General features: G+C 42.5%; 1 protein-coding gene across 3 annotated transcripts in view; it reads right to left on the bottom strand.

Annotated features, from left to right (window-relative positions):
• LOC310859321 (growth factor receptor-bound protein 2-like) overlaps positions 1–21,558 on the bottom strand; it is a 29,361-nt gene extending 7,803 nt beyond the window's left edge. For 2 of the 3 annotated variants that reach the window (XM_083765786.1, XM_083765788.1), the window contains exons 1-2: positions 21,115–21,558; positions 852–949 (exon numbers count right to left, since the gene is read on the bottom strand). In XM_083765786.1, the coding sequence (XP_083621912.1) occupies positions 852–949; positions 21,115–21,192 (176 nt within the window). In that variant the 5' untranslated portion in view covers positions 21,193–21,558. The remainder of the gene's footprint in view (positions 1–851; positions 950–21,114) is intronic. The other variant, XM_083765787.1, reaches the window with a different exon arrangement.
• Positions 21,559–21,786: the final 228 nt, after the last annotated feature.

Here is a 21,786-nt window from a genome sequence, read left to right as displayed (position 1 = left end):
AGAAAAGGACACCATCTCTCAAACATTAATTACAGTGGGTTGTCTACTGGCTTTATGGAACGAGGCTGAGGGGAATACTGAGACGCAGCCGACTCAGCAGAAATCATCTCGGCGCCAGATGATGAAGACCTTTCATACAGATAGAGGGCCCCCGAGCAGCCAAACCAGAGACAAGCGAGACCGCAGGGATCTGACACATAGCCACAAACTCAGATCATATCCCTGTTCCAGGCCGCGCTGGAATAACAAACCATCCTTTATCTTTGCACAAAAAGCAAAATCAACAATGTTGTCAACGGTCTCAGTCTAGTGGCCAGATGAATAGCATCGACTTTGCTCGTTTTGTGAGATCTCCATCTACAGTAATATGTTTGGTTGAAATTTAATTCTGCAGGCTTCATCTGAGCAGAAATGACGTCACTTGTCCAATGACCACACACACACACACACACACACACACACACACACACACACACACACACACACACACACACACACACACACACACACACACACACACACACACACACACACACACACACACACACACACACACACACACACACACACACACACACACACACACACACACACTTTGTCTCTTCCATGGTGCAGGGAATCAAATCCCCCAAAGCTACGATTCTCAATTAAAAAAGTGAATTCCCGCACACAAAAGGTCAACATTTCAGTCACAAGGACCTTTCTAAGGCCCTCGATAAATAAACGTAGAACTGTTGTGTGTGGGGATTCTGGGGAAATCACATTTTTCCATGGAATTTTATTATTTATAATATGTACCATTCAGTGGTAATACATATCAGTATTACACTTTTTTAAAATTGATGTCTTACCCACGAGGTTTAACTTCAATGTAGTTCTTAGGAATAAGACCTTCCTTCCCATTCTGTTCCGCTTTGTACCAGTTCTGGTCACAATCCTCATTCAGAACCTGGAGAAAATGAACAGGAAAACATTTTGAACTTTATAATTCAACATACACAAGCCAATCAACCTGAGGTTCTCAACCTTTTCAGCCCACCCCCCCCAAAATAATCATATTTAAACCTGACAAGCATTCGGAAGAGCAGGGGTTGAGGCATTTAGTTTGACTCTGTTCCACAGAAGAATATTGTGAAAATAGCTCATCACCAATTAGCTTTTTGCCTCTTTCTAATATGTCAATTTTCAAGGGTCTTAAAAGTCCTTAAATTGCCATTTTACAAAATAATGTGGGGACCCCCCTGGGGGTCCTGACCCGCACATGTTGAGAACAACTAATCTAGTGTGTGTGAGTGTGTGTGTGTGTGTGTGTGTGTGTGTGTGTGTGTGTGTACTGCGTGCGTCTATAGTACACACAGTATGTAGCATACACTATACAGTTGCTATTCTGCCAGACGCCCACAGTCCTCAGTGGACCTCCAGTGATATCCCATCTGTCCTTAGTTGTCACCATGCATCAGCTCAGTAGTGTCACTGATGCCCTCCCAGCAGGACAAGGACTCTCACAACACCAACACATGCTATAGAAACACATTAAACACCCTTATACTGGTGGCTTATATGCGTGGCTTTTAAGCAGTTGTGGAAAAAAGTACTTGCATGTTTTACTTAAAAGCATCGTTACTGCAATGTAGAAAATACTCTCTTACAAATGGAAGTCCGGTATTCAAAGTTTTACTTCAGTAAAGGTATTGGCATCAAAATATTCATAATCCATTAAGACCTGAGGCCGATTCTTCAATTGCCTTCTAAATCCTTTGTCGTTCTCAATCTATTTCGTAATTCAAAATGACTCAACACTTAAAAATAGTAGATATGTACAAGCTTGTATCTCGGCAGGAAGTGACACGTTGTGAGCTTGTACTTCTGCTATTTTTTGTACTGTAGGCATCACTATATAATTTCCGTCAATTATCTATCTCCCTTTCCAGAAACCATTTTTTTCTGGATCCCCATGTCTTCCATATAGACATCATCACACTTTCAATGCTTTGAAATTATAATGACATGACATGACATGTACAGTATGATACGGTAATGTATCATTTATCATGCATCCATAATGAAGAAAGGAATTTCCATGCAGCAGAAATGAAAGTCATTAATAATGCACTAAATATCAAAGAGAACCATTGAAACTCTGAAGGTGGTAGAAATGTGCAGTGATAGGCTAAAAAAAAGGAGGTATTGTGAAACTTTATGGAATCGAATTCATTTAAAAATGTATCTTCAAATTGCTGATGCGGAAAATGGGGCAGATCTTATGCAGCCTACACAGTAAAATCATCAGTGTCGGTTTATGCATTTGTAACTCCTAGTGTACAAATGAAACCACATCCAAGGAGCCCCTTTGGCTACATTTGTACACTTTTACAGTTAAATTAACATTTTGTTTACTGTGTATGGGCTTAATTGGGAAGGCATGCACGCTGCAGTGCACGCACATACTGTAAACCACTGCTCCCCAGTTTGTGTTCCCTAAAGGGATATTTACACTTAAAAAAAAACATTTGGTCATTTCATCGTCTACTCAGACTTTTGAGAACCCCAGGACAGTTTTTAAGTTGCTCGATTCAGTATTTAGATATTAATCTAAAACACCTGTCCTTGAATTGGTTCTGGTGACTGGTATTGTCCTTCTAATAATGAGGTGCCAGTGTTTTTTCAATTACTTTATTCATTTATTTTTTATATATATAATATATTTTTTGTATGGATCCTTGTTCTTTTTCATCATTTCAAGATCAACTGCGTGGTGGTACCACTGTTCCTATGCCACAAAGAATGTGGACCAACAGCAACAGATACAGTAAATATCTACAGGAGGGAGAAGCATGCACAGGTTTACATCGACTCAGAGAGAGCAGATACTAAAAATAATCATTGTTTATTTCTGTGTTTTGTTTATTCTGTCCAGCTGCTACCTTTTCCATTATCACTCACAGGCTGAGGCATGCAGTTTCCTCATCGGAAAAAAAAAACAGAAGCAACTTAAAGCTTGTTTGCAGCTTATAGGGTATTTTTCTTCCTGCAGAAAGAAATCTGCATTAATGCAAAATTTGTCCCAATTTCAGTTCTCTTCTCTCACTCAGCACCAATCCTCAAGCAGCAAAGGAGGGGGCTTTAAAAAGGATAAACAAACACGAGAATATACAAGCCAGCAGAGAGCAGGAGAAAAGTCTTCCTCTTGTGTATGTAGGAGACGGACAGCGTAAAATCAAGTTCATGAGAATATGTAACACACCTCTATATGTCAAACGTCATACAATAGCACAACATTTAAGTATCAATATAATATATAAAATAAAATAAATAAATAAATAAAATCATATCTTGTACTACTTAAAACTGAAAGCAATACTGCACTTTATACAGTTCAGTATACAAATATATATTGCCCTCTAAAACGCTGCTTTTCTTCTTAGTGCAATACTACACCAGCCAAGCGGAAATTGTTTTAGTCTTAGCCTCAAATAGATATACTTTGAACCTTTTGCACCCGTTGTCCTGTATTTATATTTATGCTCTTTGTTTTCCCTGTGTAATATAATGTAATGTACTCTACTGCCTGCCAGTTGTGTGGGAGCTGCAGATGTAAATTTGCATCTTTGCTAAATCCAGTGTATTTACGTTGCATCATTGATATGCGTCTACTCTAAATAAACAAATGAATGTAAAACATTAAACATGGGTTCTGTTAATGACTGGTAATCTGCAACTGAACTACCTACGGTACGCATTCATCACTGGGTGTCATTTAGCATAATCTCTATTCCCTTTTGTTGGAGCACATCTGTGCATGAGTGAGTGTCTCTTCTCTTTGGGGTCCCTAAATCCCCATGTGTATTGTAATTGCCAATCTCAGTCAAATGGGTCGAGCAGATTGGGCTGTTCTCCACCTCTCTTCCCTCTTCCACAGCTGCCCTGTGCCATCTGTTCCGTTCTGGCCCGGATGCTGCCAATTCTACAACCTGCTACCGTGGCTACTGGCTAACAGCTGTGCCTATCTCTTCCCAGCACGGCATGGGGCAGAGTGGAGAGCCCTGCGCGTGTGTGTGTGTGTGTGTGTGTATATGTGTGTGTGTGTGTGTGTGTGTGTGTGTGTGTGTGTCTACTTCCGGAAATAACCGATTGACAAGCTTATGGATCTAGATTGTCTATTGTCAGCACATGACAGCATGCGACAATATCAATTAAATATACGGTAACTGTTCTAATTCAAATTAAAATGTACATCTAGGGGACTGCGATTAACTCAGTGTGCATTCATTGCAGTATAAACGTATCAGTACATGTTTATTCACTACTTGCACACACACACACGCACACACGTGCACCTTCGAATGCGGTGACTCAACCAGCCTAGGAGATCTAATTACCTGGGCATGGCTCCGAAGTGATGATAGCAATCCACAGAGCAGACAGACTCCGGGAGAAAATTAATGAGGTGCTTAATTGAAGGGGCCACTGGTTTCAGCTGACGCACACACGTACTGTATGACTCACACAATGACAGCCTGTTGGACATGACCTCATGCGCCACTCTTTGTTGTTCTCCTGTATGGCTGTGTGTGTGTGTGTGTGTGTGTGTGTGTGTGTGTGTGTGTGTGTGTGTGTGTGTGTGTGTGTGTGTGTGTGCGCGCGCGCGCGTGCGTGCGTGCGTGTGTGTGTGATATGAGAGGGGATAATGACCAGGCAAACGGCCCCCGACTGATAAAAGTCTTTGTACTGATGAATGGAACAAAAGAACAATCTGGCAACCGGAGGAGGAAGAGAGAGACAGAAAGTGGGCGGCTGAGAGAGAGAAAGAGAGAGAGACAGAGAGAGAGACAGAGAGAGAGAGATGGAAAAGAGAAGCAGGAAGAGGAAGAGAGATACACTACAAAGAGGGGGAGGGGGGAGCGACACCAGGATATGAGAGAGAGAGACGAGTGAGAGAGACACGTGTCACAGACACAGGTTTTACGATTAATCGTAAAAAGATTGCGTTCTAGATTCAAACACCTATGCGATCCCTTTTCTAAATTTGAGCAGGAATGTTGCAGCAGTTGGCTGCAACAATTCATTTTAGTTACTCTTACGTTTTTGCTACAAGAGAGAGAATTTAAGAGAGGTTAAAGTCAAGTTGTCTCTTTAAAGCCACTGTTGGATCTAGGTGCCACATTTTGAACATAGTAATGTTCAGCAACTACAGACTAATGACAATACATATTTTCATGGAGAAAAAAATGAGAATCGTGATCTCAATAAAGGAAAGTCGAGATTCACGTTTGAGCAAGAATCGTGCAGCACTACCCACAAGGCTATGTCTGTGAAATTGTACATCTAAAATTCTAAATACAGGGCAACGATGATTAGGCATGCACCGTCTTGTTTTTTTTCCCCTCAATTTTCCTTCAATCCCTGACTTCCTCTTGCCTCAAAGAGAGGGGGAAAAGATTACTTCTGTGTGCGTGTGGTTGGAGGACGGGGGGTAGGGGCAGAGTAAAGTCTAAATTATGCGCCGTTGCATGATGGTGTCGCATGCCCAAATGAGCAGCAGACCTACAAGATCACAACCTGCCGTATCCATGACACGTTGTGAGCTTGTAGGTTGGTGTTTTCCAAGGCGTGACACCGTCGTGTGATGAAATACAGTACGAATGAATCGGGCTCAAGACGAGAAGAGGGAAAGGAGGATAAAAGGGAAAGTGGGGGGTACAGTTTCACGCCTCTCGCGTGCCAAAGGGGGTTTAATCTCATGCACTGTATTATTCAGAGGGGTTCTGTGCATGCCGAAGGCTGAGCAGCAGACATCGTAAAGCCCTAAATACAGTACTTTATTTTATGGATAGCGGAAATGGATGTTATTATGAGCTTGTATTATGAGAATAGCCATTTCCGCTATTTACTTTTACTTTTTTTAAATAAAACAAACACAATTTGAAATTGTGGCTAAGTACGTATCTCAAAGTGAGGTTACATAAACATTTCTGACTTCATAGGCAAATAATCATACAGCTACTGCATGAAAGTAAGTACATGAATTAAAATAAAAAGACGATTAATCGTCACAAAATAATTGAACATTGGAACGTTACAATTTATATTTCTGATTGCCTCTTAGATTTAATAATCACAAATTGCACAGCGGAGATATAACACTGATGTATCAGATGTATCACTGATGTTTAAATTTTCTTTCCCCCAAAAATTGCAAAATAGTGGAAATTGTTGAAAAACGTCTGATAATGAATGGACCTTTTTCAACATGGAAACAATTGACGATTATGGAGATTATGGAATGGTGACATGACAGGCCTACATGAGATGGCAGAGATGCACATCATCAGATTATGGAATGGTGACATGACAGGCAGCAGTGTTGAAACAAGAAAGAGAAGGAAATGAAGAGGGCTCTTGAAACTACACAGCGTGGGTGAACGTTCATCGCCAGAGAAAGTGAAAGTACACAAGTGAAAGTACACAGATGCCAGGGCCAGCAGACTGGTTAATTAGCCGTAACGTGCTATGAACTTGAATGACATGTTTGGCTCAAATGACACGGACACGACAGACACGTGTCAGGTTTAAGAGGCCATACCGCTAGTCTGGTGGTAACATACAGTATGTACTGTAAATGGTAAATGGTGCATTTATATAGCGCTTTAAATAGATTGTGCATTACATTCACCCATTCACACACGGTGGCGGAGGAAACCATGCAAGGGACCAACCTGCACATCTGGAGCAATTAGGGGTTCTTGCTCAAAGACACTTTGACACTAACTCTAGGGGAGCCCAGGATCGATGTTAGCCCCTTCTATGCCCAGCTTTGTGTGTTTTTGTGTACCCATAGCGATGATTTGATTGGCTGAGCACCCCATAGCGATGGCTGAGCACCCCATAGCAAGATGATTTGATTGTGAGGGGGCGCTAAATGACATTAACAATACATTATGATGTAATGAGGGACAATATGGCGTACATTTTCCCTTCATTAACAGGAAAAGTGAGGATAAAAAAGTGAGGACGCAAATTGTGATGTATGATGATAAGAGCGCCCCTCACTTCTTTTTTAAATAATAAATATGCGAATAATTTTGGACAACACAAATTATTATGGGGTCCCTGGCACAAAATCTTAGAAGCTCAACCCAAAGAAACCGTTTTAGAATGTTGCAGAGATAAATCACAGCGGTCTGGATTGTCCTGTTGCAGGTCAGCTGAAGCTGGCTGATTTTAGTCTCATGAGATTCAACTTGTCAGATCACAAGCAACAAGTTTCAGATCATACCACTATGATTTCTCTGTTTATCACAGCACAGATCTGTGAAAATAGCAGATCTACACAATGTTGCGCTCTAAGCGACGCGCTGTGAGCTTGTAGATCTGTTATTTTCACACACACACACACACACACACACACACACACACACACACACACACACACACACACACACACACACACACACACACACACACACACACACACACACACACACACACACACACACACACACACACACACACACACACACACACCAAGGAGGGCTTGTACAGTACAGTACAGTACAGTACTTCAGAGACAGGTCTGACTTTTTTAAATGTAGGAAAGGACAAAAAGTTAAAATATATTATATAATAAAAATCACACCTGTGTGAAGTGAGGGGCGCTCTTATCATCATACATCATCATGAATCAACTCATACTGGCCAATCAGAATGCCTGTTGCCACACATGTAGGTCATATTTGGCGGACATTTGACCTCATTTCTCCTTTCACGGACGATGGCAAATATGAGACGTGTGGGGACAAGATCAGCGGCGTCAACTCCGCGGGTGCTCAGGTGCCCATGGGCATTCAAATGCTAATAAGGTGGCCTTTGTTCTGCTGCCAGGTAGAGTATAAATGTTGCATACAGTACAGTACAGGATTTATTTCCATTTGACTACGATGATGAAGCCACCTCCAGCCAAGAAGAGATTCGTCCAGTCCATGCTACAATTCGGCGCCGCCGGCTAAAACACACCCTAACTAGTCCTTAATATCTACAAAAACCCACCAATAAGCCCTTATCCAACACAAATTAACCAATCTTTCTCAAGCCGCACAATTTCACTGGAGCGCAGCCCTTATATGCACGCAGACAGCACATGATACAGGCCTACGCATGTCCTGTCCCAAACACTGAGGACAGTGAGGAGGTAAAGTAAACTTGTTTATAATGTGTCAAGAAAAATATATTCCAATTACTTTTCGGTGCACACTCACCATGAATCCAAGCAGAGGTCCTCACAAGTATAGCCGCCACAGTCCCAATGGCCCGGCGAGCAAAAAGTTGATATCTAACTTTGGCTATAATCAGCCAAATCTCAACCGATTGGTATAATTCCAAATGGTATACACTCAATGAAATTTATATTTTCCATTTTTCATGGGTGTATAAGTCATAGAGCCAGAGAAAGGAGAGATATGGTAGGGGAAGCACTAAGCCCTGTTAGCCATGCAGCCTAGATGTTTCATGAGCTGTGGTGGCTTGCACTCTCTCAATTAGGGATTTAGTGGTTAATTTCACTGATGTGTACAACCTTTATTCAAATAGTTGCAAATTAATTAATTAAAAGACTGAGCATGTATGTTTAATATAAGGCCAAACCTCAAAGAATATATTCAGAGTATACTCTTCATTAGCAAACTGTAAATAAAGTACCAAACGGAAAAAAAAACTCGTTTTTCCCCACGCGGGGGGGCGTTGCTGGGGGGGGGGGGGGCTGCACCCACCTCCGTTATAGGAACCTGACGCCTCTGGACAAGATGACATACCATTTTCCCTTCATTGTCAATGGAATGGAATGTTTGTGTTGCGGACATTTTGTGGGGACCAAAGCTGTCTATAGGAGGCCCTCAAAAGCTGTCTATTAATTTAATAGACAGCTTTTGAGAGCCTCCTATAGACAGTCTATAGGAGGCTCTCAAAAGCTGTCTAGGAGGCCCTCCAAAGCTGTCTATAGGAGGCCCTCAAAAGCCGTCTATAGGAGGCCCTCAAAAGCTGTCTATAGGAGGCCCTCAAAAGCTGTCTATAGGAGTCCCTCAAAAGCTGTCAATAGGAGGCCCTCAAAAGCTGTCTAGGAGGCCCTCAAAAGCTGTCTATAGGAGGCCCTCAAAAGCTGTCATAGGAGGCCCTCAAAAGCTGTCATAGGAGGCCCTCAAAAGCTGTCTATAGGAAGTCTGTCAAAAGTCTGTCAAAAAGTCACAACCGTGTGAAGTGAGAGGCGCTCTAATCATCGTACATCATCAAGAATGGTGGTCCCTTATTGGCCAAGGGTTCCCACCGCTGGGTACTGCCCAGCCGATTTGCTCAGACACATATGATGTAAATTCTCCATTAATTGTTTGTCAATGGCATTTTTGAGGGGCGCTAGCCCCTCCTATATACAGGTTTAATGTTTGTCTTTAGTTCAATGTTTGTTTTAAAAACGCCATTGACAATAAAGAGAATTGGATGTTTGTTTTGTCTCAATGTTTGTTTTACATCATCATGCTGTAAGACGATAAGAGCGCCCCTCACTTCACACAGGTGTGATTTTTCATGTTTGTTCTGCGCCCCTCAAAAACATAGAAGTAGAATACAATATACTGTAGATACAGGAGAAAGGGTTTTGCCATCATGTGCTCTAGTCTGCGCTTCAAGGAAGAAGGTTGACGTGACAAGATAAGATCCATTGCTGGTGTTCAGTTTGACTGTTGCAAACCACAGTTTGGGGATATTCTGTTGCAATACATTGCAAGTTTCAACTCGGCTCATTACATATCTTTGGTCTAAACTAGCCTTTAGGCCTGAGTTATGAACTCAACATTACATGATTATGAAATGTAAAAAAGAAAAATAAATGAGTAAGACAAAAAGTGCCTAAAGGCCTCGCTAGCGTGCCTCTCCCCATCTAGGCCTGTGGTTCTCAACCTGTGGGTCCGGACCCTCGGAGGGGGGGAAGGGGTCCCAGATGACAGTGACGTGACAATGTAAGGACTTTTAATAAATACAAATCACACCCGTGTGAAGTGATTAAAGTCTAACTCATGTTGATATGGTGATGTAATGGTGATGTAAAACAAACGGTGCAAACACAAACATTAAATGCCATTAACAATAAAGACAATATGACGTAATGAGGCACATTATGACATACATTTTCCCTTCATTGTCAAGGGCGTTTACAAAACAAACATTGAACTAAAGACAATCCTGTATATAGGATAGCGCCCCTCAAAAATCACACTTGTGTGAAGTCTGAAGTGAGAGGCTATATTAAAAAGACACGTGACTTTGAATGACAAGAGCTTCAACGTGTGTATGCACACAACGTTTTGTGTAAAGGTATGGGTGTGGTGTATTGTCCAACTCAAGCTGCACATTTACTGTGCACTAGTGCGTGGCTGTTTGTATTGCACACAGACAATAGTTTACTGTCTGGAATCAACTCTTTTTCTCTTCTTCTTCTTTCAGTGAAGTACAATGATGTCCCTTTTTTATTTTGTAAGAAAATACAAAAATAATCTCATTCGTGTGACGTGCACGAGGGGCGCTCTTATCATCATACATCACATTCCATGCTCAGCCAATCAAATGTCAGTAATACAAACACACAAAGATGGGCATAAAAAGGACACACCGGAAATGACATCATTACACAAAAAAGGGCCACTGTGGCTGCCATATGACGTCATGGAGGGGGGGCATGAAGAAAGGGGGGGGGGGCTGCTTAAAGCGAAAATTAAAAGTCCATAGACTTTGCCGTCACGGGAAAGGGCATGCTGAAAACGGGGGGCATGAATAAGACAAACAGAAAGTCTTAAGAAATAAATTAAAATCACTCTTGTATTTTCTCATGTCTGGGGGGGGGGGGGATAGCAGACATCCAAAGGGGGTGAATAAATATAGACACACACACACACAAAGCCAAGCAATATTGACACGATTATGACAAAATAATTATATATATATATATATATATATATATATTTATTATGTAATAATTGTGACAACCCTAATAACAGTGTGAGGGACACACATGCACACAACACCACTAATGTACCGGTAATGGCCCATAGATTGAGACAGTGGGATTTCATCAACAGTCACTAACGTCATACCCTTCTCCAAACAAGCATATCGTGTGCAAACCAGCCATATGGGCCATGTTAGTCCTGATGTCATCCCTAAGTGATTCATCCACTAGTCCTTTATGCGTGTGTGCACCTGCGTTTGTGCATGAATAGAAGATGGGTTGTGTGTGGCGTTAGCAAAATAGGATGAATCACTGTGAATCAGCAGCTGTTCATCATCAGCAAAATCGGAGTAAATGGCTCTTATCCTATAGTCCAGTGGTTCCCAAACGTTTTAGCCCGTGACCCCAAAAGAGAAATTTGTCTCCACAAGATGGACACAATCACGCAGGGTGCAAGCATCTTCAGAGACAGTACATATGTCTACACTATTTTTGAGTGGTGCAACCACTCCAAGGAACAGCAATGTCCGTGTTCACCTATGTGTCCGTGCACCACTCAGTTCACACAGGTGTGATTTTAATACACACAGTGACTATACACAGCCATAAAATGACTTATACCCAGTGTGTGTGTGTGTGTGTGTGTGTGTGTGTGTGTGTGTGTGTGTGTGTGCATTACTTTCACCATTCACACTCACACATTCATACACCGATGGCAGAGGAAACCATGCAAGGCACCAAGCTGCTCATCGGGAGCAATTAGAATTAGGGGTCAGCGTTTTGTGTGTGTGTGTGTGTGTGTGTGTGTGTGTGTGTGTGTGCGTGTGTGTGTGTGTGTGCGTGTGCTTGCGTGCGTGCGTGTGTACATACTGCAATGTGTGTGTGCACAGCAGTGACAGCACTACCAGTGTGTGAAGACATTTAATTTGACAAGAAACCATGTCTCCATTTCCACACTGTCAAACAAATAAATATCTCCTAAAAACCCTGGGTGTCGAGGGCTCGAGGCACTGACTCAGGAGACATAAAGACGCAAAGAGCTGAGTGGTAGTAGTAGTATAAGTGTGAATGAATGAATGAATGAATGAATGAATTAATTAATTAATGATTTAATTTATTTATAAATGTATTTGCTGATAAGAGGAAAGAGCACATCAGCACTTCCACAACATATACAGAAGAAACAACATCACAGAGGATAGAAACACAATAAAGCCCTGAGACTCATTTCCATTGTGTTCCTCTGAAAATCATTAAAAAAGTAGCCGCATCAGGCAACAGTAGCATTACAGTTTACTGTCTGACAGTCTACGCATACCAAATTACTTTACTAACTGAAACCAGGAGTCAACAAAAATGCATTACAAATACAAACTATAACATAATTGTACGGTAGCCTACTTGTTAACACAGCCCTATTCTCCCCTGGTGTGATTCACCCTTTCTTCAGGTTGAGTAGCAGAGCCCCAGGATGTTTCCCGGTGAGTAGTCACTAATGGGTTCCAAACTAAAGCACACTGGCAGTGGCAGGGAAGCAGGAAAACAGGCTTCAAAGAGAGGAGTCCCAGAATGTATGGTAAATATAGGAAGCGCGCCCTCAACTCTTATAGGAGGGTCTCTCCACAAAATAACACCAGCCGTGTTCAAAGTGATGACAGCATGAGTAGCAGACTAGTAGCAGACAGTAGCAGACATCTGTGGAAAGGTGTGCAAGCCAAGTGATCCTCTAATTGGGTCAGACATGATTTCAATGCTAATAAGTATACTGTACCACTGTGGGCGAAGGGGTGACACAACAGAAGCAGTAGTTTGTTGCCCAAAGCATGACATTTCATGATCATTAATGGTAAAACAGTAGAACAATTTGCCAGTTTCACATATCTTAGACTCACTCTGGACAATAGATTTAGGTTTGATCAACATATTACATCTATCCACTCACGCTTTCAGCAAAGACTTCATGTAATCCCCTCATCTTGTTATTAAAGCATTATTCAAGCTGTTCTGTTGTACTGTTCTACAACATGTTTCTACTACAACATACTGTCCATGCCTAACAGAAACAAACTGTTCAGTATTGCCCGTATTGCTTCCAAGATTATCGGACTTCCCGCACCAACACTTTCTGATATGAACAATAAGGCCATCACACGGCTAGCACTTTCAATGACACTGATCATCCCCTGTATCGCTTTTTCAACCTCATGCCATCTGGACAAAGATACAGAACCTTACTATGGAAAAAGATCGGTTTCAGTAGGAGCTTTGTCCCCTCAGCCATCACAGCATTAAACAAACTGCCCCGCCGATAGGATGGTTCTGTAGACAAACCTCATGTTTTTGTTTTGACTTGGTGTGTAGCCTAATGTTTTTCTGTACGATATGTTGTTTTGTTGTGTGTGTTGAATAGTGAAAATGAATATCCTTCATGACAATAAAGATTATTATTATTCTCTATTATTTTACAATATGTTAAAAAAATTATGTATAATGATATATGATTTGTAGCTTCGAGCTGTGTTCGTTGTACATTAATCTTTCTTTCAAACTCATCCGTTCACTCTCGGATGACTCTCTGTTCAGCCCCCACACTTGTCTCTTCGGCTTAAGCACACACGCTCGCACACACACACACACACACACACGCGCACACGCGCGCACACACACACACACACACACACACACACACACACACACACACACACAAACACACACACACACACACACACACACACACACACACACACCCCTGTGGGGGGAAAGCCTGAAGGGAGATGTGAAATGAAAACCGATTATGGAATAATAAGCTTGAGGAAATCCACTGAAACTTTTAGCCGAAGCTTTCAGCTTAATTGTTTAGTCTTTGCCTCTGTTCCCTCATCCACTGAGACAGATATGGCAACGTTGAGCACAACAAAGATCCCGATAGGACCTTTTATGTTTAGCCCTGTACAACTGGCTTCCTGCTCCACCTAACTCAGGCCTGGAATGGAGGCTCTATGCAGAAGCACGCAGAATAACTCTTCCTAGTTCCTACTTCCGGGCCGCTTCCCTACTTCCTTCACAGGTGTTACCGATGATCCTAATTAAGAGGCTCTGTTCCATTTAGTGTACAGCGGTATAATTTCAAGGACCCCCATAACTTCTTAGTATCATCGGTAACACCTGTGAAGGAAGTAGAGAAGGGGCCAAAGTTCTTTCCAAAATGGCGTGTGCAATTCTAACCCCACGTCTATCACTACCACCATGAGCCGGTTGTGACAACACAAACTGATGGAAGTGACAGATGAAAGTGGGAATTGAAGACGGAGACTAAAGTCGTGGGAAAAGGTAATTGTTTAACAGAGAAATGGGTGGGGTGGGGCGGATTCCCCCCCAGTTCTTCATTATTTGTACGTGTGTGTGTGTGTCCCTCTGCCAGTAAACCTACAGGAGGGGAGAAAGAACATAAACAAGACAATTTCCTCAGAGCTTCACACTTCCTGTTCTCCCCCCCCCCCCCCTATATCTCTCTCTCTCTCTTCTCTCTTTTCTCTCCCCCCCCCCCCCCCCCCTCCCCCACCACCACCAGGATAATAGCGTTTGTGATGTTTGGACAAAATGTGTAGGAGTAATATAAACATGTTTGTTTGTTTTTTTTGCTATTGCAACAAACACGGCAATACAAACAAACATATAGGCCTAACACATAACAGTGTATTCATAATGTTTAGTAGTGAGCATACAAAGTTGTACACGGATCGGCGCAGTTATAGGTGGCCTGTTTTAGTGCCACCATGAGGCTGATTTGAAATGTGTAAGTGCCATTTCTTCCTCTGCCTAGTGGGAATGTGTGTGCATAATTTCCCGGAAATCGTGCACCGTGTTCATGGTTTGAGGCATTTTGTTCCAAATGGACCAATCGTGCAAACTTTGTAAGCAATCTTAGCCAATCTGGATGGAATATGGGAAAGCGGACAGATTCGTGTTGATCGTATGACTATGGAGATAGTGTATACCGATTTGCGTGATGTATGGTTAAAATGCGTATGAGTTATCTACCGAAATGTGTTTTGCAAAACTCGGCCTAATGGGGGCACTACAACAGGGAGTTGGAGAATTTGGGGCAGAGGTTCGTTGTTGGCATCTGCCTTTGGTAGTGTGTGTGCACACTTTGGTATGGACCGGGCCAACGGTGCCGGACGCACACACAAACGGACTGAGTGCCAAGCATACTCTGCCCATGCCTTTGGCTGGTGGAGACAAAAGGAAATGTATACTATGTACTATAGAATATAATAGATAAATGTGTAAACAGAGCAGCATAACATTTGCAACTTTGCAACCAAACAGGTAGAAAACTTAAAAAACTAACATAAATAACGTACTACGAGGTTTTTGCTGTTGATCCAGAATGAGTGGCATGTCATCGAAATCCCAAAACTCTGTGCACACTTTAGCGGCTTTAGAGGCTCAGATTGAGGTGATATGGGGACGATGTTAGGAGCTAAAAAAAAAATTATCGCGACCTCCCAGTTAGCATATTAGCATTTCTATCGCCATGGTGACTCGAAAATGGCCGATTACTACTTCCGGTTCACGCAGCCAGTTCATGTGTCTTCTTCGCTGCCTTTTTCGTGTATTCTGTTGGCACTGCTGCGAGAGCGCCACAGTCAATGTTGGCATGGATTATAACATTTTTTTAATATTATTTAAAAGTAGGCTATAGCCTATCTGTTCTGTTTGTATACACAGGTCTGATGTCTATGTACCAACATCAGCACCATGCAGATAGTTCAGGAACACACACATGATTGACAGTCTTCATATAAAGGAGAGAAGAGAGAGTAATATCTCTCTCTAATCTCCCTGGCATTTCTTCCAGGTGGAGAGCCAGTAGCAGCACGGTGGCTGTCAAGAGAAGAGTGTGATGGGATAGATTACCGTGTTCTGGAGCTGCTCTATAAATGGCCACAATTGATTTGGGTGTATTTCCTCCCTTACATCCTTCCACCTTCCTGTCAGGGCTCTCAATATCCACAGCTACGGGTGGAGGGACTGTAAGGGGAGACCTGATAACGTTGGTATCTGAGGGGTGAATGCAATACTGATAATGGTATAAACTGTGATGGCCCATCACACTTCATAAAAAGGGACATTGAGGAACTCTAGTTAGAAGACATTAATTTATGACATTCATGCTGACTGTTCCTAAATGTCAAATGTGCTCTGTGTGGATTAGCCCACCCCGCAGAGATTTTTAACCCATTTAGGCCTGACCTCAAAATTTAAAAAATAATCTTCTAAATCCTTTTTCTGAAAATAGCAGACCTACAAGCTCGTAGCGCGCCACTCAGTGGCAGAATCAACTGAAAGTTTCTGAGAACTATTTGAGGTCTGTCGAATGGAGTCAATCAAATAAGCAAAGAAATGTGTACAGGTTAGCTGAAATGTAGTGTAGAATGTAGAATGTAACACCTCCTTGTCATTTGAGGGCTATAGAAAAGCAGCGATCATTATTTTTCTGCACACTGGTGCCATTTGGAAAAGGGCGGCCTCACATAGACAGAGTCACGGCATCCAGGTGGTGCAGACGTATGGAGACGGCCGGGGGTTTCATTCCCCCCTCCACAGTGCCTCCTGGCTTGGCCAGGTGCTCCAACGAACATAACAGGCCATGTTCATGAGTTGTAAGCGAGGTGGGAAGGTTGACCTCTGTCACTCACTGCACTATAGTGAGTCCTACAGGTGTGTTGCACCCATTTCACATGCCGTCAACGCACTGAATGGGACATTATTATCACAGAACAGTAAATCATGTTTTGGGGGTTTGCCCCGACTGCTAAGCCATCATCGACCCACAGAATAGCGACAAAACACCTACTGAGCCCCGTCGATAAGTCGGTTTCTCACCTACTAATCAATCAATAGTCTGCATAAATGTGATATTGTCCTGTTATTGACTAGTAACATTGGAGGAGCCAAAGAGTCTTAATTGAGGCTGATGACGCTTAATTGTAAATGTGCAGACCGTACAGGCCAATAAGCATAACAGGGATCCATTAAAATGATAAAAACGGCCCAGACTAGGCAAGGCTACTGTTTGGGCCATGTTTGACACAGCATGTAACCGACATCATGCATGCTAAACTGTAATGAATTAGGGACAAGAGGTCTATGCACTAGCAGAAAGTTCAAACTTAAGTTGCCTACAAGTCAAATTGTGTTCAAATTCTATGTTATGTCAAAAGGTTTCATAACAAAACCGTGTTGGGTATGAAACTGTCAAAAGCTTTAATGTAAGCACTCTTTTTAGCTCTGTGAAATGAATCTTAAATAACTGGCCCCTAATTGGCCCCTTGGTGGAAGGGAGAGTTGTAGCATACAAGTGACTGTTGGCACACAGTAAAATTGTCAGTTTTAATTAATCTCAAGAGTAAACATTGCCCCAGTTTTGCAGTCCTTGCAGCAAGACTGACAGACGCACAACCCTCGATTACATCCGATTCAAAGGGAAATTCACAGAGGAACCAAAGGTAATATGGAAGTGCATCGCACAGCGTACAGAGGTCCTGACTCCTCTCTACAATTTGATTACGGTGCAAGTGAATCACGTGCAGCACTGCAGAGATAAATCCTATCTCTTGAAAGAACAACGTTCAACCTGGCATCCTATTTTGAGCATGGAAATACCAGATCTACGAGCTGACAACGAATTGCAACGGGTTGTGAGCTTGCCTTGTACATTGGCTTTTTTTCTTTTTGCACAATATCATGGTAAAATAGGGCTTGTTGTGGTTGAACTAACAGAGTACAAATGACAAGAGGAAACCCAGTAAGCAAAACCAAAGCAGGCAGCTTTGAAGTGTATGGCTAGAGAGCAAGAATGAGACAGAGGAAGAAAGAGGAAGACAGGAGAAAGAGGAACAGAGAGAAAGACAGAAATGGAGACCGAGGGTTCTGCTGACTCTAGGAAACCCAAACCCAACTAATCAGCCCCCTCCTCTGTAGTCTATTATTCAATTAGGAATGGGGGTTAGCCAATGTTCCTGAATCAGCTCAAGAACATTCTCTTTTTGACTCTTTTTCTTCCTCCCTTCGTTCTCAGAATCTAGCAGCTGAGGCAGTTTGCGACAAAGCTTTCCAGAGAGATTGCATTAAGACTTGCCCAACACAGCAGAGTAGACTGCTGAGATCCATGCCAACTGTTTCACACTCACACACACAACACACACACACACACACACACACACACACACACACACACACACACACACACACACACACACACACACACACACACACACACACACCCTCACACACACACACACACACACACACACACACACACACACACACACACACACACACACACACACACACACACACACACACACACACACAAATAAAACTTGAATCAAAATAATAGTTCTGTTGTTTGGAGCCATGCCGACACATTTGGCATGTGGCACATATTTATTTAGTATATAATGGCATCAGGAGCAACGGAAAAATACTGTAACATTATTGACAAAATTACGGTAACAGGAGATTTTTTAAAAGCTCAGAATTGGCTTACATCTCAGAATAGGCTATGTTTACTCCGATACAGGCCACAGATTTTATTTTACACTGTGCCGTAACCGATTAAGTAACTGTTGTGAAAAACAAGTGGTCCGAGACAATATCCACACATACAGGCCACCCTGTGTAGACAGTGGAAAAGCATCACTGCTCAGAAACAAGCTTTCATTGCAAAGATGAAGATCAGAGTGCCAAGAGTCCCTGAGCGAGACACTTAGCCATTAAGAACTGAGGCAGTTTCTAAAAATGTCTTCTAAATCCTAACAGTTTTATGAAAAACCTATGTCGCTATATCAGTTTGTACTGCTTTTGAGTAGCCAAAGTGTAAAATAATGCATCATTAAAGTGGTTAAAATCTCAAATGGCACAGATGCTTCCTCGGTTTTCACGGGGTAACCCATAGATCAGCTGCCTCCTGGTTGCTGTGACTAACCACTGCTGCTAATATGCATAAATGCAGTAAATGCATTGTGCACAAATATACAGAGACAAAAGTGTAGCAACACAGTAGTCTGTAGTCTAGTAGCCCAGATGCCCCCAAATTCCCTTTGGCCTTTGGAGGAGCGGTGGTCCTGTCTGGCTTTCCCAGGAGACCTATGGGTCTGAATTAAGAAGCTGGTACAATTGCAAAGTAACCACATGTTGGCTGCCTGCAGTGTTATGTCTCAGATGTAGTAACACTGGGCTCACAATGGTTTTAGACCTAAGACCTAAGACCTAAGTTTTCTGGAAAACTAATATTTATTCAAAACTTAAAAATCACACTTGTGCAAAGTGAGGGGCGCTATTATCATCATACATCATCACATTCCGTTCTCACCCAATCAAATCATCACATTGAGTGGTACACACACACACGCTGGGCAAAGGTGGGGCTAGCTAGCGCCCCTCAAAAATGATGTTGCTGTATATAGTGGCTCAGCCTAATGGCTGAGGTCTAATATCTCCCAGAGTCATATAGGGATATCCCTTTGACTTATTGGTTAAGATGTTGGCTTTCCTGGGTTCGATTCCCGGGTGTTACAAAAAAAAGGTAAATGTAAAAACTCCAAAAGGGGTTCCCCAGGCCACTCTCACTGACCATGGTCAATGTGAGGTTGGCTTTTTCCCTCTGACAGTGTCAGGGTTGACGTCACGCCTACCTAGTCGTGACGTCACCCCACCCTTTTATAAGGCATTTCGCCAGCACTAGTTCTCTGTCCGATTATCATTTCATCAATAGTCTTTTGAGAATCTAAAACTAAGCTTTGCAACTTAATATCTTAACTTGCCCATTTATCCAAAGATATCGCCAAAGACCTAATTATCCAACTACACCGGGAGGTCAGCACTTTCCGCTCCTGTGACGAAGAAAACCTCTACCAACCCTTACAGTATAATCGGACCAAAATTTCGTCGCAGCGGAAGGTCTTAAACCATGACTGATCCTTTCAAAGTCGGAGACTCCCAAGCCGGGGGCACTTCGCCTCCGGGAGGAGCTGAGGATTCCTTGCTCTCGCTTTCCCAGGACGAGGTCAAAATCGAACCGCAAGCTGAGGATGACTGTGCTTCCCCTTCCCCACCTTTTGAAGCCCTTACCTCCTCCCTAGGCAAGGAATGCCGTGAAATGCTCGCTAAGACAGAGAGCGACTACCAAACCGAGATTGACGAACTCAGACACGCTCAGACGAACTCAGACAGTGGAAAAGCATCACTGCTCAGAAACAAGCTTTCATTGCAAAGATGAAGATCAGAGTGCCAAGAGTCCCTGAGCGAGACACTTAGCCATTAAGAACTGAGGCAGTTTCTAAAAATGTCTTCTAAATCCTAACAGTTTTCTGAAAAACCTATGTTGCTATATCAGTTTGTACTGCTTTTGGGTGTTTCTGGGTGTTACAAAAAAAAGGTAAATGTAAAAACTCCAAAAGGGGTTCCCCAGGCCACTCTCACTGACCATGGTCAATGTGAGGTTGGCTTTTTCCCTCTGACAGACCCTGAAATTACAGAGCTGTCAAATTCCCAGGGAAGGGGTGTGGTTGTAAACACTAGCGCCACATTTACCCACACCACCCTCATGCCCCACCATGAGGCTTATGTGAACTTTTAAAGGGTGATATAGTCTTGTACCAAGGCTAATATATGAGTAATATGCTTAAAGCCTCATACAAGTACAGAATACATTATGCCATAGCCTTTCCAGATATTTGCTAATGCTATGTAGTGGCAAAACTGTTAACTAATTGTCCAATTTAGACATGTTTGGAACCACAGATATATTATATAGGTGTAGCTATATAGAACAAATACAAGACCGTGGAGTACATATAGCCATAGACGCAAATGCCAATATAGTACCATCCCTTGTATGAATATGGCATACAGTACAACACGAATGGGCTTTGTAGTCTTGACTAAGACGAAAATACTGGACATTAACAAACTATCTCCAAGCAAATTAGCCTGATAAGATATAAGGCTGCTAACAAGAAACAGTTTACAGTTCCACTAAACTGATATATTATTTTCTTGCAGATGGTGTAGTGTAGGCCAGCTGTATAATAGAGAAACAAAGGATAGCATACCTTCAATATAGTTCCACGTTTAAAACTCATCTCGTCATCCGCTGTAGCTGTGAAGTCGAATTTGGCTATGGCCTCCATAGCGTCAGCGCGGCGTACTAACACTTCAGGATGTCAAAAAGCCCAGAGAGAGAGAGAGGGAGAGAGAAAACCCCGGTTTAAAGTTTCCACTTTCCAGCACAGTTTTATATTCCTTCAAGTAGCTACATTCAATGACACAGTCGAGTCGGCAACATCTCACGTTTCCCCTCCCCTGAGCTCGCACTGTCTGACGAGACGTCTTCTATCGCCGCGTCTTCGAGAAGAATAGACTTGTTGTATCCTCTATGCTTCTATCGGATACAATGTAAAACACAGCTTAATGGTAACGGCCCGCCACACTTCAGAGACACAATAACGCAACAGCACCACGAAGAGGAGTCTGCTGTGATGTGCTGCCTGCCGCACCCACACAATGCATTTTGAGGCGAGTAGTGTCTGTGGCCAACGGAGGAAGGAAACAATATGATTGACGCCACGCAGGGCCAATTAGAGAACAGTCTATGACAATTAGCCAATAGTAGCACCGATCAGGAAAAGGCCTATCTATCAACCGGTAGTGTGAAGAACATTGACAACCTATCCAGATGTGTTTAGATGATTTACTTACTACATGTTTATAACAAACCTAGCTAT

Source organism: Protomyctophum parallelum (genome assembly GCF_964188405.1).
Source record: "Protomyctophum parallelum genome assembly, chromosome: 5".
NCBI lineage: Eukaryota > Metazoa > Chordata > Actinopteri > Myctophiformes > Myctophidae > Protomyctophum > Protomyctophum parallelum.
The sequence above is the reverse complement of the archived record's forward strand: the minus strand, read 5'-3'. Positions and strand labels throughout refer to the sequence as shown.